Source organism: Herpailurus yagouaroundi, unplaced genomic scaffold, assembly GCF_014898765.1.
Source record: "Herpailurus yagouaroundi ecotype Mexico unplaced genomic scaffold, PumYag 205, whole genome shotgun sequence".
Lineage (NCBI taxonomy): Eukaryota > Metazoa > Chordata > Mammalia > Carnivora > Felidae > Herpailurus > Herpailurus yagouaroundi.
Window position 1 is genome coordinate 1637369 of NW_024412436.1, and position 24468 is coordinate 1661836.

At 40.9% G+C, this 24468-nt stretch overlaps 1 protein-coding gene and 1 long non-coding RNA gene across 14 annotated transcripts in view; both read right to left on the bottom strand.

The window, feature by feature from the left end:
• Window positions 1–6988, bottom strand: part of DNM3 (dynamin 3) — a 569179-nt gene extending 562191 nt beyond the window's left edge. For 10 of the 12 annotated variants that reach the window (XM_040451682.1, XM_040451685.1, XM_040451680.1 and 7 more), the window contains exon 1: window positions 6647–6987. In XM_040451682.1, coding sequence (XP_040307616.1) covers window positions 6647–6807 — 161 coding nt within the window. In that variant the 5' untranslated portion in view covers window positions 6808–6987. Of the gene's footprint in view, window positions 1–6646 lie in introns of all 12 variants that reach the window. The other 2 variants (XM_040451678.1, XM_040451681.1) reach the window with 2 other exon arrangements.
• A 1730-nt stretch (window positions 6989–8718) lies between these two features.
• On the bottom strand, window positions 8719–17445 carry LOC121015037 (uncharacterized). Of its 2 annotated transcripts, none has more exons than XR_005783579.1 (6): window positions 17166–17445; window positions 17094–17128; window positions 14904–14996; window positions 14257–14347; window positions 12788–12868; window positions 8719–8766 (listed from the first exon to the last, which is right to left on the bottom strand). It is a non-coding gene; the product is annotated as an uncharacterized LOC121015037 (long non-coding RNA). The 2 variants fall into 2 exon arrangements; XR_005783578.1 differs by having other exon boundaries at window positions 14904–15053.
• Window positions 17446–24468: the final 7023 nt, after the last annotated feature.

Consider the following 24468-nt stretch of genomic DNA (forward strand, 5'->3'; position numbering starts at 1 on the left):
AGAGAGAGAGAGAGAGAGTGTGTGTGTGTGTGTGTGTGTGTGTCTGTCTCAAGCAGGATCCATGCTCAGCACAGAGCCAAATGTGGGGTTCCATCCCATGACCCTGGGATCATGACCTGAGCCAAAATCAAGAGCCCAATGCTCAACTGACCAAGCTACCTAGATGCCCCTAAATGCCTTATTCTTAAAATTCTTAAAAAAGAAAATAGAGGCACCTGGGTGGCTCAGTTAGTTAAGCATCTGACTTCAGCTCAGGTCATAATCAGGTTCATGATGAGTTTGAGCCCCGCATCAGGTGAGCTCCACTTCTCTTTCTCTGTCTCTCTGTCTCTCTCTCTCTCTCTGCCCCTCATGGGATTCTCTCTCTCCCCCTCTCTCTCTGCCCCTCACTCACTTGTGCCCTTTCCCAAAAAAAAAAAAAAAAAAAAAAAAGACAAGAAAAGAAAAAAGAAAGAAAGAAAAATACAATTCCACTCCTTTCAGCATTAGTGCCTTGGAGGTCCTTATAAAGCAGTTGGTTGGCCTGATCCATCCCACTCTTACTTAGCCTTCACTGCATCCAGTTATATTTTTAATCTCTCCAACCTTTTTTCTTTCCTCCTACTCTTCTCTCAGGCCCTCTCCAATACACAGTATCTCTTTGTGATAAGGTGATAGTCTAAATTCAATGCTTTGTTGTCGAGTCAGACACTGAGACATACATAGCCGCTCCCCACTTTGACATCGATACTTCAGTACATGCAGCCTTGAGTTAAAATGATACCAGCTGCCAAATGACACTGGAAACTCATATGTTGTTTACTTTCCTCTTATATTCCAATTCAATTTCAGAAGTATGGGTTTTCCAAGTTGTTTTCTTTTTCGTAAAAATAAATTGACATAGTATAAATTATTTTGTTCCAGTTTGCATTACACACAACTGCATTCATTTTACAAAGCCACTTGAAAGTTGAGATCTCATATCTTATGCTGTCAGTTCTCTTTTTATACATACATCAGCTCCTATGCATTCATACTCCCTTCTATATTTACCCACAATAGTTAGAACTCAATAAATACATGTTCATTGACTTCGTTTGATCATATTTCTCAAGAGTACCAATGGAAGTCATATCCAAGGCTTAATCTCAGGTTGGCCACTTACTAGCCATGTGACCCTCTGCAAATTACTGGTCTCTCTAACCCTGAGATTCCTCCCCTACTGACATGGAGATGTGAAGACAGGTAAGATAAAGAAAACATGGAAAGTACATAACAGTGTCCATGCTTGCAACACAGTAAGGCCTCCTTCTTCCTTCCACTTTATAAAAATGTGTTCAGTATTATATTGCCCATTGGGATTTTAAATTAATGCTGACAATGTGAGAAATTACAAAGCAGACTTAGAGGAAGGCAAAACTTTGACCAAACAGAAAAAGAAATGGATTATTCTATACAGTACAGTAGTTCAGGGCTCTCTTGACTTGGCTCTGGTGGGAGAGAAAAAAAATCATCTGTTGTAGTCCCCTCAATGTTAAATAAATTATAGTAACAAGTAAAACATCATAATTTAACTCCGCTTATTAGCCCTAACAAAAGGTAGTAAGAAAAACACCTAATATACTAAATGTATGTTCCATTGGTAGATAACCCAATAGCCTAATCTCTAGCTATTAAGTTTTCCATTCCTCCAAAGTTCTGGAAGGCTTTCTGCTCAACTTCATTCCTAAAGAAGTTAATCAAGTGCACTTAAAAAAAAATTTAATGTTAATTTATTATTTTTGAGAGAAAGAGAGAGAGACAGAGCGTGAGCAGGGGAGGGGCAGAGAGAAAGGAAGACACAGAATCTGAAGCAGAGTCCAGGTTCTGAGCTATCAGCACAGAGCTTGATGTGGGGCTCAAACTCACAAACTGTGAGATCATGACCTGAGCTGAAGTCAGATGCTTAACCAATTGAGCCACCCAGGTGCCCCCACAAGTGCATTTTTAAGTATCTGTTAATGATAAGCAAATTTCAAAACAGAAATTTTCTATCCAGTCAAGTTTGTCTAGTTTTACTGCTTCTCTGATACTATTAATAAAAAAGAATTAAGTTGATTGTGGTAATTAAATCTTACCAACTGTGAATTTGTGATAAGCTAAAGTACATTATGTATGTTAATTCAGCAGAAATACCTTCGTAATTTCAGGTTTTAGCAATTCATTGTTGGATGAAAAAAGTTCATGTGTCTGGAACTTTATCTAAATAGACTCTTGAGAACCATGAAGCTCAATTTTCAAAAATTATCACATTTTAATTGTTAGCACCCATTTACCTAATAACTTTAGCACTTGGAAGCCATTTGTTGAAAAATATTCACTAATTCAGATGCTTTGATATTTAAAAAAATACTTTCCGTCAGTACAAACCCATTTCTGAATTAAGTTTTACTAATATAAATGCTTCTGTGCCTAATCCCATTTGCAATTAGAGAAGTCTTACCCCCTCAATTTTTAACTACTCTCTTGAAATTAGTCAAGAGATTTAAAAATAGATTAGTGTTGATCTCACAACTCTTGATCTCCGAATCGTGAGTTCAAGCCCCATGTTGGGAGTAGAGCCTACTTAATTTTAAAAAATATATTTTAAAAAAGCTTTAATTTAATAATCAACATCCATCTTTAAAACATCACAACTAAATAAATATACATTTGACACTTCCACATTGAAACACACTCCCTCAACACAGTCACTTTTTAAAAAATCTTCTTTTAATCATTAATCAGAAAACCTATTCTATTTGTACAAAATTAAAAGTCTATTTACCACTCAGACTAGAATAAAATAATGTGGAATTCTCTGCCTATATAATTAGCATTGAAGAACTAAAATTTCCAACAAGTATATCATTAAAAAACATTTGCACATTAGCAACTAGTACAGTTTTCATTTACCACCTCCATAAACAACTTATATGCACTCTAAACACATACTTAAACAACCCAGTTACATGCTAGAGCTCCCCGCAAGAATGTCTAATACAGTAAAGAAAAATACTTCCCCTTTAACTAATGTTGCTTCTTCCTAAGGAAGAATCTTCTGTGAAATGAGGCAAGGTAGACATAAATAAATATGATTAATACTATTAATGTGGCAGCTTCTTACTTATTTAGGTGGTGCTTTTAAGCGTGATCGAAGAAAGAAGTTAAAAGTATTCATGAGAGGTTTGATAAATCTAAATTCAGAGGGGGCAATACGACACAGAGGTTTTAGAGTATAGGTATAGAGTCCAGACACCTCAGGTTGAATCCTAGCTCCACTGTTTTTATGTTAAATTAAATTAGCCATCAGCAAGTTACTCAAACTCTCTAAATCTCAATTTCCTCCTCTGTAAAATGGAACTCATAAGAGTACCTTCTTTTGTGAGGTTTTATAAGTATTAAATGAGATTATCCATTACAAGCCCTTAGAATACCACTAGATGCATAGCAAGCTCTCAGGATATGTTAACCACTATCATCGTCATCATTGTCTCACCGCACTGTAAAAAAGAAAAAAAAATGGATATGAAAGTAGTTGAGTAAATTCAATTCTTCCATACACAAACCAGACAAATGGGCAGACCCCACACCATTTAATGCACCCTTATATTCATACCATGAGTCTCAGCTTCTACTCATTAGACCTTACATTGTCTCTCATTGCCAGCCTATATTTCATCTGAACAACCAAAAAGAACAATCTGGTTACTCACACTATATTACGTTAATATGTAAACTCATCACTTCAGAAAGAAAGTCACAAACAAGTAGTTCATTCATGACTCATTTTATTCATAACAATCTCAAACTTGTTACCCCAAAATTGGATTTTACAGCTACAGTTAAATGAAGTAAACACATTCACAACCAAATTCATTCAGTGGTGTAAAAAAAAAAAAAAAAAAAATCAATGTAAATAAAGAGTCCACTAAACACAGATTGTTAAATACTGAGGAAAATGCATCATTATTTTGAAGAGAACAAGCTTAAATGATGAGTAAACAGAACTCACACAGGCAATGACCCCTTGTTTTATGATTACATTCAATAACTGCGCATACACCAGAGTCTTAAAATGAAAACAGATAACATATAAAAGAGGAACGTTTCATCCTTAAAGGATCTTATCTTTATTGCAAAATGTCTGGATAATAAAAAGATAAAAGGTTATAGTGGGGTATGAGTAGTTTTTTTTCTGTCTAGGACCAATCTCCTTCCAAAATTGCGAACTCCTTTTTCCCTAAGGTTGGTTTATAATTAGAAATTAGATTCCTCAATAATTCAATGGCTGAAACCTTTATTAAAGTCAAATGACCTTTTTAATTAATTTTTTCCTAATATATAAGCTCTGCTAGGCAGGTGTCATCTCTACAGATAATAAAGCCTTTATATATTTATTAAATGAGATCTCCCTCTCTGTTCATCCTTTCCTTTGATTTGATATTCTAACAGCAATTAACTACTGGCACAACTTTAAAAAGTATAACAATACTAATGTATTCTGCTAAATGCTCTGATTTGTATACTTGTAATGTCCCTAATTTTTGTTCTATCATGAAAAATGTTTAAGCTAAAATATTTTACTCTCCCATATGTCTTTTTTGGAATTCTCATTTTAAAAGAATACAGCTAGTAAAGGGAAGTGTGTCAGGATTTGAAAACTGGAGAATGGAATTGAGATGCATGCATAAAACTGACATATTCAAAAGCTCTTGACGCAAACAGTGCATTTATAACACAGGCCCATCCCAGTAAATACGTGAGGGATGCATAAAAACATGGCCATTGCATTTGAATTACTTACAATTTTAATCTTTAAGTATTTGTTTAAAAATAAAAGTAGTTAAATGACAAGGCACCATGTTAGACATCCTGGAGCGTGAAAATTCAAAGTATACTGTCCTCAATCCTCACTGTCCCTATGGATACCACTATAAGTTTAGTGACAATAAATCAAACACAAAGTAAAACCCTTAAATGTATGGCTGTTGTATGTGTATGTTTGCAATCACACTCATCCTTCACTTCACCATTAGTCTGAGATGACGTATGCAAAATGTTTCACCATCACTTTTGCCATCACTCAAAGTGATAAAACCGAAGTGAAATGATTGAGATTTACTCAATTGTCAGCAATTTTACTTTTTTACTGGGGTCCTAAGCTTTCTAATTCACAGGAGGAAAAAAAGACGAGGACGAAGAGTATCATCAGAGCATCGTCTGAGAGAAAAGACTATGCACTTTACAGATACTAACAATTCCCAAAGGAGATGTAGGAATATCGAAATTTTACCTATCACCAAACACTAACCAAAAAAAAAAAAAAAAAAAAGGTGTGGGGCGGGGAGGAACAGGAACCTTCCGAATCTCAAAACACTCGCCAGCCCCATACAAAGAGTAAAGTACCAGCTCGGGATTGTCCCCACTCCGGCCCACCGTGTCGCCGCTGTCCATTTCTACCTGCTTTACTACAGGAAACAGATTTCAGCTTTCGTAACGCTTTAAAATGGGCTTTTCTTGGCAAATGTCTGCACTCCTCAGGCGAGGCCGTGAAGGTAACTTAATCCCCCACGCACTGCTCGCTGGAGGAAATGCTGATTCCCAATGCAAAAATTAATTCTCTAGCTTTTTCTGTGTTAAGAGAGCCACGAAGAAACCCGTAACTCTCATTTAGGCTCAGCATATTCTCTTGAAGACCCGCCGGACAGATGAGAGCTCAGGGAACGGAGGATGATGCTGGGGGGAGGGGGCACGCGGGGAGAGTGCGAGAAAGACGCTGGTCAATCCCGAGATGATGCAGGAATGACATGGCATCTGGGCAACACGAGTCCACGCTCACCCCCCTCCGAGAGTGTGCCTCGGTTTCTCTGACATAAGCCTGGCGCTGTGAATAGGTGCACACGCGAACACACCACCTTTTATTCTCCGACTCCTAGGGAGGAGAATGGTGGGGAAGCGTGGCTGGGTAAAGCTTCACCACAACAAACGGTTTCTTTCTCCTCGCACCCCGCCTCCCCTGCCAGGAGCAGGGGACGACTGTCTCGAACAGTAGACAGCTGAGCAGAGAAGCGGGGCGAGAAGGACAGCATCTCCCGGGGAGTGGGGGGGGGGGGGGCGCGGGGCGGGGGGGGGGGGATAAAACCCCGAAGCCTCCCGGAGATCCTCCCGGAGGCTGACAGGAAAAAGAGGGGGATGAGGGGCCGGGAAAACAGAGGAGACGCGGACTGGGAAGCTCCCGGGCGCGCTACGCATCCAGGCTGCCCGAGGCTTGGCGCGCCGGGCGGGGCGGGGGGGGGGGGGGGGGGGCCCCCCCCCCCCGGGCCCCCCCCCCCCCCCCCCCCCCCGGCGGGGCGGGGGGGGAGTCGATCCCGGGCGGACCCCCTCCCCTGACTCCCCGGCCGGAGGACGCAGAGGAAATGGCTTTGTATCGCAGGATGAAAGGCAGACAGGAGGGCCACCGGGCGCGGGGGGGACGGAGGATGCCCGCAGCCGGGACGACCCCGCCCGCCCCGCGGACGCCGCGGCTCTGCCCTCCATTCCTCCTCAGCCCCGGGCCGGCCCTCGGGCTCCCCGCCGCCGCCGGAGACGCTCCAACGGCCGCGAGCGGGGTCGCCAGCCCCGCCCCCCGCGCCCCGCGCGCGCTCACCTGCCCACGAAGTTCTCGAGCACCGAGCTCTTGCCGGCGCTCTGGCCGCCCACCACGGCGATCTGCGGCAGCTCCAGCAGGCAGCTCTGTCCCAGCGCCGAGAAGGCGTCCTGCAGACGGTTCACCAGCGGGATCAGCTCCTCCATCTCCCGGTTCCCCATCCTGCCAGCGCCGCCGGCCGCCCGTTGGTCCCTGCTCTCCTCTGCGACTTGGCGGGGGGAGCCGGGGGGCCGCGCCGCCCTAGCCGCCCCTGCCGCGCTGGGTTCTGTCAGCCGCTTCCAGCGCAGACGTCGGATCCCGCCGCCAGCCAGCCGCTCGGCTCCTGACAGCTAACGGCCCGCAGCGCGCCTGCGCGGGCGAGAGGGGGCGTGGCCTGTCTCCTCGGCCGCCCCCTCCGCGCCCCGCCTGGCTGTAATTTCGCCTGAGGGTTCCCGGCCGGACACCCCGGCCCTGCGCGCGCACGCACTGCCTCCCAGCTGCGGCCAGATGCCACGACCTCCGTCCTCTGCTACCAAGGCTCAGAGGCAAAGTTACAGCACTTGGCCAGGGAGTCAGCAGCAGCTACCAAGCCAAAGTCCAGTGGAAAGCCCTACCGATTACCACTCAGCCCTGTCACCAGCAGTAGTAGCAGCATCTCCGCCACCACCACCACTGCGCCGCCGCCACAGTCACTTCCCAAAAGCAGATCTCATATTCTCACGCCCTGCTCCAGAACCCAGCTCTTCTCAAGGGGGCCGGCCTGTGGAGTCTAAATTCTTCCATCTGACATCCATTTCAGGACCTGCGTAGTCTGACCCTACCTAATTATTCGACTCTAATGATTCCGTCTCCCAGCCCCGTCTAAACAAAGGTGGAGCCGGTCGTGCTTACCCCGTACCACTCCCCCTTTTCAATCTACCACACTCATTCTGTCCTTTGCGACTCTTCATGCCATTTCTCCTACCCATCTGTCTCCTCATAGGGTCTATATAAGCGTGTACTCTGCACATTTTCTGTTATATTTAGCAGACTGAGACGGGTCCTGTGCCGGCTGATGGAGACATGAAGATAAATGGTCGTGTTTTGCTCAGCCTCCTTAGAGGGTTCCTCTTTACAAATAGGTATTGATGCTTTCCAGGATTTAATCCATGGGCCTTGTCTCACATTTTAAGGGCTACCTGAGGACTTTCCAATGGCTTTAACTCCACAAAATGACTAGCGACTACAAGAATCTAAATTGCTAACCCACCTCTCTCTCCTTTACTGTTGACTACTCCCACTGGTCCTGGACCTCATTACCTGAATGTCCCGCAAGTATCTCTGACTTAATTATTCAAACCTGAGCTCATCTTTTCTAATTTCAGCATTTAATGCTATAAAGTTCCCTTGAAGCCTAGAAAGACTTGTATAAAAATGTCCAAATAACCAAAACACTAAGAACAGCCCAATCATCCATCAAAAGGTGAATGAATGAACAAGTATGATTTGGGCATACTTCTAAGCAAGAAAAAGGAGTGAATATTCAATACAGCAATAACATAGTTGAATCTCAGATATAGTATGTTGAATGAAAGCCACTAAAGAGTACATATTGTATGCTTCCATTTATGTGAAGTTCTGGAATAGGCAAAATTATCTGTGTTGATAGAAATCAGAGTAGTGGTTGCCTCTGAGGTGTAACGATTGACTGCAAGAGGCACCAGAGATCTTTGTAAGGTGATGGAAGTGTTCTGTGTCTTGATTTGGATGCGAGTATGTATTCGTAGACTCATTGAACTAAACATTTAACATCTGTACATTTCAGCATTGCCTGGGTGGCTCAGTCGGTTGGGCGTCCAACTTCAGCTCAGGTCATGACCTCCCAGTTTGTGAGTTGGAGCCCCACATTGGGCTGTGTCCCGGCAGCACAGAACCTGGAGCCAGCTTCAGATTCTGTGTTTCTGTCTCTCTCTCCTTCAAAAATAGATAAACACTGGGGCGCCTGGGTGGCTCAGTCGGTTGAGTGGCCGACTTCGGCTCAGGTCATGATCTCGCAGTTGACGAGTTTGAGCCCCGCGTCGGGCTCTGTGCTGACAGCTCAGAGACTTGAGCCTGCTTCCGATTCTTTGTCTGCCTCTCCCCTGCTCATGCTCTTTCTCTGTCTCAAAAATAAAGACAAACATTAAAAAAAATTTTGATAAATAAACATTAAACAATATTTTTAAAAAGATCTGTGCATTTCACTGTAAATTATACCTCAAATTTTCTGAAAAGCAAAAGAGAAAGACAAAAATGAATGTATCATCCCCTCCACTAAAGCGTATCCCTAGTAGGATGTCTGCCTAACATGCCTTCTTCAGGAATCACCTTTCCATCTACCACATGGCTGTAGCCAGAATACTTATGAAGACACAAGGGCATGAAGAGCAACTAACTGTGCCCTCCAATGTGCTCCCTATCTCAGCAAGAGGTCTGCCCAGTCCCAATCCAGAATCTGGAAATCATCCTCACTCCTTTTCACTCTCTCTCTCCTTCATCCCCTACATCAGGTTGAATCCCAAATTATGCCCATTGTACCTCCCTACAACCCATCTCATCCTCTTCATCTTTGCTGTCAGTGTCTCATTTATAACTATCATTTGTTAACCACTTTCTTCCATGCTTCCCATATATATATGTAACCTGAACAGATTTTCATTATTGCACTTGACACATTGCATTGAATCTGATTTATATGTCTCTCTCTTCCACTATAAAGTGATAGCAGAATAATGCCCCCCTACCAACTATGTCCACATTTAAATCCCCAGAAACTGTGAATATGTTACCTGACAGGACAAACAGAAATTTACAGATGTGATTAAACTAAGGGGACACCTGAATGGCTCAGTTGCTTAACCATTTGACCTCGGCTCAGGTTATGATCTCTCAGTTCATGACTTTGAGCCCTGCATAGGGCTCTCTACTGTCAGCACAGAGCCTACTTGGGACCCTCTGTTCCCCTTTCTCTCTGCCCCTCCCCTGCGCACATACTCTCTCTCTCCCTCCCCAAAATAAATAAACAGTAAAAGCAAATTAAAAAAAAAAAAAAAAGCTAAGATCTGTGTGATAGGGAGATTATGCTGGATTGTCTGGATAGACCCAGACTGATCACAGGGATCCTAAAGAACAGACAGCCTTACCTGGCTATGTCAGAGGGATATGTGACTACACAAGAGTCATCACAGAGCTGCAACTTTGCTGGCTTTGAGACGGAGAAAGGGAGACCACAAGCCAAGCAATGTTGTCTGCATCTAGAAGCTGGAAAAGTCAAGGAAACAGACTCTCCCTGGAGCCTCCAAAAGGAACACAGCTTTGCTGACACCTTCATTTTAGCTCACTGAGACCTGTGTCAGACTTCTCTAACCTACAGAACTGTAAGATAATAAATTTGTGTTGTTTTAAACCACTAAGTTTGTGGTAATTCATTAGAGTGGCCATGGAAAATGAACACAACTAACCATAAGTTCCTTGAGGGCAAGATCCTTCTCTGTGACTCTCAATGCCTAGCACTGTGCTTAGTACCTAAGGACACCATAGTCTCCAGGGAACAGGCATAAACAAATTATCACAACACAATGTAATAATTGTTCCGATGGTAGTATGGACTGAACTGTGTCTTTTCAAAATGCATATGTTGAAGCCCTAATCCTCAGTGAGGCTATATTTAGAATAAGGTTAAATAAGGTCATAAGGGTGGAGCACTGATCCAATAGAATATCCTTACAAAACTTGCTCTATCTCTGCCATATGGGGACACAGTGAGAAGCCAGCCATCTGCAAGCTAGAACAAGAGTCCTTACCAGGAATCAAATCAGTCAGCACCTGAATGTAGGACTTCCTAGCTTCCAGAATTTTAAGGAAATAAATTTCTGCTATTTAAGCCACCCAGTCTATAATATTTTGTTATGGCAGCCTGAGCAGACTCACAATACCACGTTTGTTTAAAGGAAAACAAGATGGGAATCTGGGAGTAACCATTCTGTCTGGGGAGGCCTTGATGAGTATATCCTACACTCTGCTATGTGCTGTGAGGAATATAAAAAACTCAGAAGCACTAGCCCTTGCCCTGAGTATCTTGCACTCTAATGTAAAAGGCAATGCTACCATGCCTTAGAGAATGTGTAATCATTATATAAATTTGAATTTCAAGTGCACTGAAGCAATGCATGTCATCTGTGTTTTCCAGAACTTAGGTCAAATCAGTCCCACCCACCTACGTCAAGAAACCAACCTGAACTACTTTTGCTAATTGCTTTCTTTCTTACTTCCCATTTCCAGAATCAATTCTGCAATAACATGCAACCTGAGAAATTTAATACTCACACTCAACACCCTTTTTGCATAAATTAATCTGGATAAAACAAATAGCAAGGAAAACTCCAAGGGGAAAATCTGAAAGGAACTCTTGACAAGAAGACAACCTACACCTTTGAGGGTGGGTGTAAAGCTGAAAAGGGGAGCCCGGTCAGCCGCCCCTGCTTCCTGACTGCATCATATGATCACCTCAGCCCTGCTTCAGCACCAAGTGATGAATGCCAATTCCTGCTCCTTAACACATTTGTTTCCACATCACCTTCTGAAAATGCAGAAGATTCCTAAAGGTTAACAGTCATTTTCAGGTGTGGCTCTCTAGCTAGGAAGTTAGAACTTTTTATGAACACATCAGAACTCTTATTGAAAAGAGGATTTTCCTTCAGAGTCATTGTGAGAAGCACCAATGCAATTGCAATTGCAATTCTACTGCATTTCACACAGTATCAGTGGAACCCCTCCTTTGAAATTAATAAACCTTCTCCAAAAACTCAGACTCTGTTCCACAGTCACACATCATTTCAGGTGAACAAAATATTATCCGTGTTGACTTCCTACCACATTCATAGGACTTGGTACCAAATAACTTCTGGCTAATTCTAAGAATTAAACATATATACTTAGATGTATCTTGCTGATCAAAAAGGATTTAAATAATATAACAGAAAGTGAATTTAGAATAATAGTCATAAAATTAATCGCTGGGCTTGAAAACAGTATAGCTGACAGCAGAGAATCTCTTGCTACAGAGATCAAGGGACTAAGGAACAGTCACGAGGAGCTGAAAAACGCTTTAAACGAAATGCATAACAAAATGGAAACCACCACGGCTCGGATTGAAGAGGCAGAGGAGAGAATAGGTGAACTAGAAGATAAAGTTATGGAAAAAGAGGAAGCTGAGAAAAAGAGAGATAAAAAAATCCAGGAGTATGAGGGGAAAATTAGAGAACTAAGTGATACACTTAAAAGAAATAATATACGCATAATTGGTATCCCAGAGGAGGAAGAGAGAGGGAAAGGTGCTGAAGGGGTACTTGAAGAAATCATAGCTGAGAACTTCCCTGAACTGGGGAAGGAAAAAGGCATTGAAATCCAAGAGGCACAGAGAACTCCCTTCAGACGTAACTTGAATCGATCTTCTGCACAACATATCATAGTGAAACTGGCAAAATACAAGGATAAATAGATGTATCTTAAGTATGCATATATTTTTCAAATATCCTACAGGCTGAAAGCAAGCTCTAAGGAGGTAGGAAATTTTTGAGCAGAGAAAACATCTTTGAAAAACACTTAACCTCTGAAAGAAGAGCACATACTTGAAGATATGATTTAGGAATTCATAGTTTTTAAAAATCAGTCACATTACTGCAGAGCCACATCTCCCACAGTGCCTCACTCAGTAATCAGTAAATATTTATGAAGCAGATCTGAACCAAAACTGTAAGCATTTGTCATGTCAAAGTACCTGTTGGTACTTTGTGAGTACCAATAGTAAATGATAATGTTACTCTGTGTACAATTTAGGACCTATTCAAGCCTTACAGTTCATTCCCCAAAGGTTATCCCTTGGATGGATTTTAGATCTTACTGCAAATCAGTTTGTCTGCAGGCATCTTTTAAGTTCTGTTAAACCCAGTGAACATCCAACATAGACACACAGACTTTCAATACTGTAGCCATCCTGGTTGACACTTAGGTCTCCCAGAGCTTCTCTCCTTCAGCTGAGAGCAGGGGTCAGAAAGTAAAGACTCTCAATTTTGTTGCCCATATTTTTCCTTCGCTGTCATCAAGAAGCAAAATAACTCTGGAAGAACTACTCCAGTCTCCTACCCTTATCACTTCTGTCAATTTGAGATCTGACAGATGGAGTGTCACCAGTAGTCTCATGGAAGCGTGGCTGAATCTCCACACCTGCAGGGCAGAAAATACCAACAGGCAAGATTAAGGTGTTAAAACAGAAGGGTTAGGAAGAAGTCTCTGTATCACTTCTATTTGACTTAGCAGCTTGTGCCTCCTTCTATCAAGTAGGTATAGCCGTTTTTCTGCTGTAAGCAAAATCCATACATACTGAAGCGGAACAGAAAGCACATAAGATTCCTTTTAAAAGGAGGGCCCCTAGTGCTTTTTAATTCTCATGTATTGAATTATGAATCTTGTACATATAGAGATATATAGGGATAATTGCATATTAATTGCATATTACATGTAATTCTACAGTATCATTAATAACATACTAATATTTTTATATATAGGTAAGCTACAATGGCCATTTAAATATGTTTATGAAGATTTTTCACTGACAGGAAATGATATGACTAAAATATTAAATGAAAAATGCAGGTTATGAAATTTTACATATGGATTATCATATCTGCATAACAGACTGTCTGGGGAAAAAAAACTAGAAAGAACTGTGCCCCAAAATTTAATGATATTCTCAATGAGAAAGTATCGAAAATCTTTATTGCCCTTTTCCATTTTTTCCCTCAAAGTTTCTACAATGAATGTGTATTACTCTTACAATTTAAAAATTGAATAAAAATGCTGTTTGGCTGACCCATAATTGGTTTACACACACACCAGCTTGTCAGCCACAAAAGTGTTGTGTAATATAAGGTTAAAATAACACTGCAAATAGGAGCAGGAGAGGCCACGAGCTCCTTGACCCCCAAGCCTTTGCCACTCAATGGCAGCTGGTAAGTGGCAAGTGATAACTAAGATTTTAAAGTGGGAAACATTTCTTTCTGGCTCAAGGAGCAGAAGTGTTACAAGCCCTGGCCACTACGGTCACAGGAAATATTACTAGCCAAGCACCCCAAACTGCACACCATCCACAGCTATAGAAAGGAGGTATATGAGCTGAATTTTGTGTGCTTAAAGCATATGCCATAATCTATGGCATCAATAATCCAGACATAAAAGACTGCATCCTGTATGAATACATTTATATGACATCTAGAGAAACCAGAACTAATGGATGATGACAGAAAGCAGTCTGGGGCTGAGAGTGGGGACAGGGGATTGACTGCAAGGGGCATGTGGAATCTCTATCTTGATTGTGCTGGTGGCTATGTGGTTGAATATGTTTGCCAAAACTCATTGAACCATAAACTTAAAATGGTGCATTTTGTTTTGCATAAATTATACTGTAATAAAAACAACCTATGGCATTTGTGACACACACCTATATGACATGTAATGGTAATACAGACTATGATCATCTCAGTCTGGGGATAACCTTAGTAATGTGCAGCCATAATCATGCTGGGTTTTGAAAGGACAAAATTAAATATACATACCCCCAAGAAGCTTGCAATGACTCCAAAATTCTGCCAATATAGAGCCATTCTTTCGGGATCTCTGAGTATTATGTTGCTGGGGGGAAAATCACTTAGAGAAGGGAAAGAAACAACATAAGCTATTAAAAACTATCTCTTGGAGAAGATTACATTCCAGCAGCGTCAGCTCAGGAAGGGGGGTCTAGGACAAGAGTGGAAAGGGTGTCATAAAGACACCAGAGTGAGAGTGTCCTAAGCAACTTTCCCCATTTCACATGGTCTCCTCTCTTTAATTTTACAGGAAAAATGTAAACCTTGGAAAAGTCCAAGCCCTGAGCATACCGGTGAGGTCCAATTGAACCCCAACTCCCTCCCTCCTGGATCTTTTGCCAAAGACTGTGGTAACAAACAACATTGACAGCTTTTGATACTGCTTTATACCCACAAAACATTTTTATGTCACAGCTACTTTTGGAGTAACAACTAACAGATGGCAATACAATTCCCACCTCATAGTTAAGAAAATTGAGAGAAATCGAAGAGGTTAGGTGACTCGGCCAATGTCACGCAGCTAGAACTACTAAAGATGCTGCCTGCTATGCTACAGCATACCATACTTGGATCATCCCCTTAAAGAAACCTTGAACCTTGCGATATATAGTACTTACATTTGCCAAACCTATATTGAGACTGAAAAGTGTTATCACTTCTTGGCCTTTTGGCTAAGATCAAGTGGAGACTTAAAAGTTCACGGCGAATTCCTGTTTGTGAACAAAACCACGTTTTATCTTCATACAAATTATTTCAGTTGTCATAACCTAGAGTCAGAAGATTGAGATTAAAGATCCTATTGGCTCTGTGATTCACCCTCCTAGCCCTTAATTTCGTCTGTAAAATGGGTATATTAATGTCTGTTCTTCCTAATTCATAGAACTATTGTGAAATCAAATAAATAATAAACACTAAAATATTCTAGAAACTGCATGGTATCAAATGGCTATTAAGTGCTTTACTTATAATTATCCAAATCTACCCATGGATTGTAAATATATTTTATTAATTACCAAAAGGGTGTCTTGATTAACTATAATTTTTACATGATTTATGTGATAAATATCTATGTGATAAAAACATCTTCACATATCTTACTATTCATGTATCTCATCAATTTTAGGATTCCTTAATCTGGTAAATTAGGATTGTGGAAGAGTTCACTCTTAAGAAGAGCCCAGAAATAACCAAACAGAAAGTGTAATTGAAAGTAACAGTTCAAATTAAAAGCAAAAATGAAATATTGGGACCTCATGAAGATAAAAAGCTTCTGCACTACAAAGGAAACAATCAACAAAACTAAAGGCAACTGACAGAATGGGAAAAGATATTTGCAAATGACATATCAGATAAAGGGCTAGTATCCAAAATCTATAAAGAACTCACCAAACTCCACACCCGAAAAACAAATAATCCAGTGAAGAAATGGGCAGAAGACATGAATAGACACTTCTCTAAAGACATCCAGATGGCCAACAGGCACATGAAAAGATGCTCAGTGTCACTCCTCATCAGGGAAATACAAATCAAAACCACACTCAGATACCACCTCATGCAGGTCAGAATGGCTAAAATGAACAAATCAGGAGACTATAGATGCTGGAGAGGATGTGGAGAAATGGGAACCCTCTTGCACTGTTGGTGGGAATGCAAACTGGTGCAGCCGCTCTAGAAAACAGTGTGGAGGTTCCTCAAAAAATTAAAAATAGATCTACCCTATGACCTAGCAATAGCACTGCTAGGAATTTACCCAAGGGATAAAGGAGTGCTGATGCTTAGGGGCATTTGTACCCCAATGTTTATAGCAGCACTCTCAACAATAGCCAAATTATGGAAAGAGCCTAAATGTCCATCAACTGACAAATGGATAAAGAAGTTGTGGTTTATATATACATGGAATACTACTTGGCAATGAGAAAGAATGAAACCTGGCCATTTGTAGCAACATGGATGGAACTGGAGGGTACTATGCTAAGTGAAATAAGTCAGGCAGAGAAAGACAGTTACCATATGTTTTCACTCATATGTGGATCCTGAGAAACTTAACAGAGAACCATGGGGGAGGGGAAGAGGGGAAAAAGTTACAAAGAGGGAGGGAGGTAAACCATAAGAGACTTAAATACTGAGAACAAACTGAGGGTTGATGGGGGTGGGAGAGAGGGCAAAGTGGGTGATGGGCATTGAGGAGGGCACCTGTTGCGATGAGCACTGAGTGTTGTATGGAAACCAATCTGACAATAAATTATATTTAATAATTAAAAAAAAGTAACGGTTCACTAGGAATCAAGCATGACAAAGTAATGGAGAGCAAAATAAGTTTTCACAAATAAGCACAAGTCAGAAAATCCAGAAAGCAATGAGTTAAGAGGAGGCAAAAATGGGCTGAGATGGAATTTGATGGAGAAATTACACTTAAGCTTAGCCCCTTTACAAGTTTTGTTGTGCTCCATGTACAGTTTGAAAAGAACTTAGAATAGAATAAAGGTAGCCAATGACACAAGTATAATTTCCAGGTTCTCCGGAAAAATTATGCAAAGGAATGCAGTATCTCTGGAGCCAAGGATCTCCAAAAATGTCCACTCCCTGCAGAGTCCTCTTTAGACTTTCCTTAGTGACTGTTCAGGCAAAACTCACTCCTACCCTCTTCCCCTCAGCCTGCTGACCCTCCTCCTGGCTATCATCCTCATTTGCCTCAAAAACTTTTTGTAGATCTAAGAGCTTGTCCTTTAGCAAGACTGCCAAAAAGCAACTCATTCTGAAAAGTCAATACCCCAGGGTCTCATAGAAAAAAGGCCAAAACTGAAGACCTTTAATTTTACCACTGCATCACTATTCCATCGACCTGTCACTCTGATAAAATGGTTCCAGTGCTTCCCTACATGATCTTCCAAATGTTCTCCTTGTAGAGTAGTTTGAGGAAGTTGTTTTCTTTTCTGTTTTTCTTCCATCCCCACATAAATTATTTCAGGAATGTAAATGCTGGCAGACATGCGCTGAGAGAATAGAAAGAGAAAATTCACATAAAAGGTGATAGGCGGGTTCAACCCCAACTCCCTTTTATGCAATTTATTTTTTTATTGATGAAAATTGCCAAATGCCTTATGGCTAAAGAACTATGTTCTGAAAAATACAAGTTCAGCTGTGAAGACTGAGCTGTAACTCCAGTGTTGAATGCCTCTGAATCCATTAGGGCATGCTCTACTTATATCCTGCTGCAGAACAGGAATTTTTCACACACACACACACACACACACACACACACACACACACACACACTCCCCTTCAGGCCACTGATTTCTGCAAAACAACAGCTCCACCAAGAAGGCCGTGATAACAGCAAAAAAACAATTATGTTTTCTATGAATCAATGTGCACATGTGTCAGATGAGCCATTTATCATCTATCCTAACAAAAATGAATTTTCTTGTTTTCTTCTTTCTTCTTTTTAAAAGCAGTTTTTGGCAGTGGCTGGTTTGAGAAGGATCTGGTTGAAATGATGGTGTTGACTCTCCATTCACTGACACAAACCCCTCACAATCCAAAGGGGCTAGATACTGCAGTGAGACAGAAGTTTGCCATTGCCAGGTCTATTATGCAATTGAGATGGACTCTTCAGTGATTTTTCTGTCCTATCCAGATGTCTCAATACAAACAGAATGAGAAAATCAGAGAAGTCTCTGTTAGGGCAATCAGTTAGAGTTGACTGACAGTTATGTCTAATCTTGCAATATTGGCTGAGGGCTCCTTTATTACCTGCTTCTCCTCTCTGTTCCAGGAGCTAGATCCATTTTAGACAGCTGAGAACTGGGACACACTACTTGCTGCAGGCAGAGCCCCAATATGTGGAAAAGTCAGTCCGAGGCAGGCAGAGGAAAGGACTAATACCATTGCTAATAGTGTGTGCCTCACACATGGGGCTTTCATTATTTTCATAGGCTATGTATCTCTTCTGTCTCCATTCCCCCAATCCTGAAACACCTCCACTGTGCTCTCTGCACCCCATGATCTACTACCAATAGAATCTCTTGTATTCTCAACTTTTTTTCCAAAGTTACTGTACAGAAACCTGGTTCTTCCCGGAGGAGCCTTTTTCTACTGGAGTAGTCTCAAACAGTAGCTGTCATCTCTCTCATGCCTCCTGAATCCAGGATAAAAGTAGACTAGGTTTCCTCAGTGCTCCTCATTGCTGCTTCTAAGCCATTATCTCTAAAATTTTCCAGCTTTAAATCTATATCATTAGTCTCTTATCACCCCTGCCTCTCCTTGCTGTAAACATCTACCAGTCTCTTTTTCATTCTCAAGTTTCAAAGACTCTAGTTTGTGACTCACTCTAACAACACGCTTGTCTTAATTCTTAGTGATTTCAATTCCATGTGGATGATACTTTCAACACTGCCCTCTTTGTCCTTCTAACCTTTCCAGTGATTTTGTCCTCCACCCTATCTCTCTCTGCCTGTCTCCCCAGGGTCAATCCTCAGTCCCTGTCATTATTATCACAATATACAACCATCCATGATCTCAAATCCAAACATCCCACACTCTGTCCTCCATCTACTCTCTTTCAAGATCACTCTCTATAGAAGCCACCTGCAATAATCCATCAATCCCACTAGGACCTACAATGAATTAATTCCATCATCTGTTTACTGTCTCTCTCCCTCCATGTCCTCACTTCCCTCACCTTATTTAAATGCCATGATCTATCATTATAAACATACCCTCCACCTCCTGCTTCTCTCTCAATTTATCATATTTAGCAAAACCCAGCCTTGGAAAAATCCAATTCTCCTCCTACTCTGTGCCTGCACCCAAGAAGCTGAACATAACCAGGAAAACAAAAAACAAAAACCACTATCGGGCTGACAGGAACCATGTATTTTTAAAAATGTTTGTTTGAGGGGTGCCTGGGTGGCTCAGTCAGTTAAGTGTCCGACTTCAGCTCAGGTCACGATCTTGCGGTCTGTGAGTTCGAGCCCTGCGTCGGGCTCTGGGCTGATGCTGAGAGCTTGGAGCCTGCTTCCGATTCTGTCTCCCTCTCTCTCTGCCCCTCCCCCCATTCATGCTCTGTCTCTGTCTCAAAAATAAATAAACGTTAAAAAATTTTTTAAATGTTTGTTTATTTAGAGAGCAAGAGAGAGAGAGTGGGGTAGGGGCAGAGAGAGAGAGGGAGGGAGAGAGAGAATCCCAAGTAGGTTCTGCGCAGTCAGCATGGAGCCCAACTTGGGGTTTGACCTCATGAACCATAAGATCATGACCTGATCCAAAATCAAGAGTCAGATGCTTAACTGACTGAGCCACCCAGGCACCCACTGACAGAAACCATTTCAAGTTAACAATACTGGACCTCAAATAGACCCGGTAATACTACTGCTTTTCATAGTCCATTCAATCTTGCATTCTTCTAGATGATGACTTCAGACCTCCGTGTCTCTTCCCTCATCCTCATTCTCAAATGGTGAATTGTATTCTATTTCATTAAGAAAATAGAAATAATCAGAAAAGAAATTCCCTTAGCTCCTATCATCTCAAATACCAGCCTACAGCTTCTAGATCATATACTCTGCCTTCCCTGGTGTTTCTGTAAATGGACCATCTAAACTTCTAAGACAGGATCTCCACATAGGCACTGGATTCTACTCTCTTCTTTATTTGATTACAGCAATTCTCTCTTAACAGTATCATTAATTTTTACCTCTCAGTTGAACCATCCCATCAACATATAAACATGCTATCTTCCTTCTAGCACTTGATCTATTATTTTTTTTCTTACCTATCTCAGTTAGTGGAAAGTCCATTCTTCCAATTGGTCAAGCCAAAACACACGGTCATTCTCAACTTCTCTCTTTCTCTCACACCATACATTCAGTCCATCAAGAAATCCTACTAGCTCTACTATCTTCAAAATGTCTCTAGAATCAGACTGCTTCTGACCATCTCTGCTATTATACCCGTCTGAGCCAGCACCTAGATTATTACACCACCCAGCACCTAGATTATTACAATGGCTTCCAATGTGGCCTCCCTACTTCCATCCTTACACTCCTGTTAACTATTCCCAATACAGCAACCAAAGTAATCCTTTTAAACATAAGTCCCATCATGTCACCCCTTTGCTAAATAAACAAATAAATAAATACATAAATAAATCCACCCACCAGTTTCCAATCTTACTCAGACTAAAAGACTTATGAGGCCCCTGATTACTGATCCTCTCTGCCAGCTCCCCATCCTGCTCTTCCTTTGCCTTTCTCTCCAGCTCTCTACTTCATGCACTTTGCTACAGCTGCAGACTTCTTTGTTGTTTCTTGAAAATAATCAACAGGTTCCTTTATGGGTGCCTTTTCACTTGTTCTTCCCTCTGCTTGAAACACTCATCCTTCAGATGGTCACGAGGCTGAGCATCCTTCAGATGCTCACCTTCTTTAAAAGTCTGTGCTCAAATGTGACTTTCTCAGGGACTCTTGGCCTGACTATTCTACTTAAAACTGCACTCCTACAGGGTACCTGGCTGGCTCAGTCAGTAGAGCACTTGACTCTTGCTCATGGGGTCATGAGTCCTAGTCCCCTGTTGGGCATAGAGCTTACATAAAAGCAAAATTGCACCCCCTCATACACAATTTCTGTTTTCCTCCCCTCTCTTAGTTTTCTCCATAGCACTTATCTTCTAATAACCTATATAATTAAAATTTTAATTTGTTTGCTATCTGTTCCATACATGCATGCACACACGCCTGAAAGTAAGCTCCATGAAGAAAGGAATTTGTCTGTTTTGTTCATAGTTACAAACCCAGTGCCCAGTAGAGTACCTGGTGCATTAGTACATGCTTAAATATTTGCTGAATAGATGATTCTAGCAACATAATTAGGGGTTTTATGATTTTGAGCCTATCCATGTGAGCAAGTCTAGAAGTACTGTAAGCTTCTTAATGCTCAGCATCACTCTATCTACTTTCCTGACTTCTCTCCACAGCACAAATCATGGCTTCCACAAGATGGGTTTCCACATTAAATCACTACTGAATTGAACTGCACTGTAATATTACCCCATTCAGCTACATCCTTCCCAAATTCCTGACTTTTGGAACCTCAGAGAGATAATAAGAGTATTGGTGTTATATTAAACTACTAAGTTTCAGAGTCACTTATACAAAGCAAAAGCCTATTGGGGCACTTGTACAGTATTGCTCTTGAAATTTATAAATAATTCCCACCTTATTAAGTTAGCTGTCTCATGCTAAGTTTTCTCCCTATCTAGTAATTTAGTTACCAATAAAAATGACTTAACCAACCGACATAGTTATTGGTTAAGTAAACTACTTACATAACAAATATAATAGATCACAAAATGCATAATAGCTCAAACACAGTAAAAATTTTTTTTGCTTGTAGAGTACAGAAAAGTAAACAAATTAGTAGGGGTAGTCTTTCACCAGGCAGTCAGTCTAACAGAACTTCTTCGAACTTCAACATGCAGCTTCCACAGTTACCCTAGAAGTTGTCTCCATTCTAGCCAACCACAAAAGGAAAAGAACATACAGGAGCATACAAGAGAGGTTTTTATGGGCCAGTCCTAACAATGATACATCACTTCCACAAATATTCCACTGGTAGAACTCAGTCACACAGTTACATCCAACTGCAAGGAACACTAGGAAGTATAATCTAGCTAAGTGCCCAGGAAGTAGAGTTGCCAGATTTAGGGAAAACAAAAACAAAAACAAAACAGGTCACCCTATATTTACCTGCAATCCTACCAGGAATAAGAAGAGAACATTTCTGTTGAAAAGATAATATCCAAATAAGAAAGAATATATTCATTATATATTCTTAATATGTCCCAGTAGTATGATAACATCTATCTCAGAGTACTCAAGACCAGTTTCCAACAACTCAAGATCAGTGTGATTGTAGATCACAGATGAGGACCTTGTAACTCATCCATCTAAAGTAGATTCATCCAATGACTATTTACTGACCTAATTTATTTCTCTGGCAAAATGACCTTATATGTTGCTAACAGGAGATGGAAGACGGCAGAGAAGAGACAATAGATTTTAGCAGCCTTTTCATGACCTCCCGCCTGAATACCATCAACTCTCCTTAGCTATCTTCTCTCCCTACTAAGATAATCATTTTGACATACCTTTACCCCCAGGAAAAATAATTATTCTGACAATTTTTATACAGGCAGGCACTGTTTATCTGCAAGGGGCCTCCAGCTAGGATCCTACTGACTAGGTAATTCAGGGAATGCTAAGTATGGTTGACATAATGAGAAGAATATCACTATTCACAAGAGTGAGACTAAATTTTTTTTTATAGATTCAGTCTCAGCTCTCAGTTAAAAACATTCAAGTTAAGTATTAGAGATGGGATGTTGAGATTTAGCAGTAAGAAAAAAATTACCAGCAAGCAAAACCTAATCAAAGCCTGATCACAGACATGACCCCAATACCCAACCTAATACCAGATCAGTCAAAGAATGCTGGTGCTACATTATTTAGTTTCTTATCTCTTCTAAACTTAAGAATTCTAGAGAGCTAACCTACTTATCAAAAAAGGTAGTGCACAATATGGTTTCTATTTTCATAACATTTTCCACATTTCTCTATTTTGATGTAGATCTATTTTTGCAGCTAACAAGCCTAACTGTGATATGAGACTATTCTGGGGACACTCAGTTTTCTCTTTCTCTAATTGGAGACACATTACCCTGTCCATTTGCCTCAAGAAGTTGGCATAAAAAGGGCCATTAATGGCCTTAATGAAGGAGGAAATCCAGTCTAAGACAGGTATATCAAAATGGATGGCTTACTTAGAAGCTCCTCACAACGTCATCACTCCGAGTTCACTCGTGGGTTTCTTCTTGGAATTTCCCAAGAGCCCTGCCAATACTGGTAGGAGTTCATCATCATCCCCCCAACTAGAGCCAGTGGAAATGAAACACAGAGGGATGTCTTAATATAGTATATAAGTGAGGAGTCTTCTAAAACGTCAGAGGTCATTCAGCAACAAAGGCAGTATTGAAACGCATGAGTTTTGGCTGCTCCATTTTAAGAGATACTCAAGTCCATAAAGTGGGAGATTTGTTATTTGTCTCATTTGTTTTTCTGGGACAGATTTTTTTTTTTAGGGCAGATTTTAAAATAAAACTTCAGAGCAAAAAAAAAAGAAAAAAATCAATGTCCTATTAGTAGCATAGTTTTAATAAATACTGCTTTTGAGAAAGTTCTTCATCTATTTCCATATCCACACCATTGCCCAGGAGTGTTTATTAGGCTCTACTTGCAAATACTTCTATTCCATCTGACTCATAGAGAGTTAAGCAAATCTATATGCAAGAATTTGCTATCTAAATCGTACTACAGATCCACTCATAGGCAGAAAGGTGTAGCTTTAGAATATTTCCACTGAGTTAAAATTCAACAGGGAATAAAGAGACGCCTCACATCATTTGTACCAGGGACATGCAAATCAAAACCACAGTGAGATAACACTGCACACAAACTAGGATGGCTAACATTTTTTTTAATGGGAAATTATTGTTGGCAAAGATGTGGAGAAATTAGAAGCCTCATACATTTGCTGGTGGGAATCTAAACTTGTGCTGTTGTTGTGGATAACAATTTGGTGGTTCCTCAATAAGTTAAACATAGAATTAGCATATTACCCAACAAGCAATTCCTCTCCAAGGTATATTACTCCCGCCCCCCAAATTAAAAATAGGTATGCCAAAAAACCTGGCACACAAGTTCCATAGCAGCATATTCACAATGGCCAGAGAGTGGAAATGACCCAAATTTCCACCACCATGAATGGATAAACAAAAGGTGGCATATACATAGACTGAATATTACTCAGCCGTAAAAAGGAATGTACTACTGACATGTGGCAACATGAATGAGCCTCAAAAACATTGCGCTAAGTGAAAAAACCTAGATATAAAAGGCCACAGATTGTATGACTCCATTTACATGAAATACACAGAATTGATACATCCATAGAGACAAAACCCAGTTGCCAGGAACTGGGCAGAGGGAGGAAATGGGGAATGACTGCTTAATTGGTATGGGGTGTCTCTTTGGGATGATGAAATATCTTGGAACTAGATAGAGGTGATAGTTACCAACATTGTGAATGGACTAAATACCACTGAATTGTACACTTTAAAATGGTTAATTC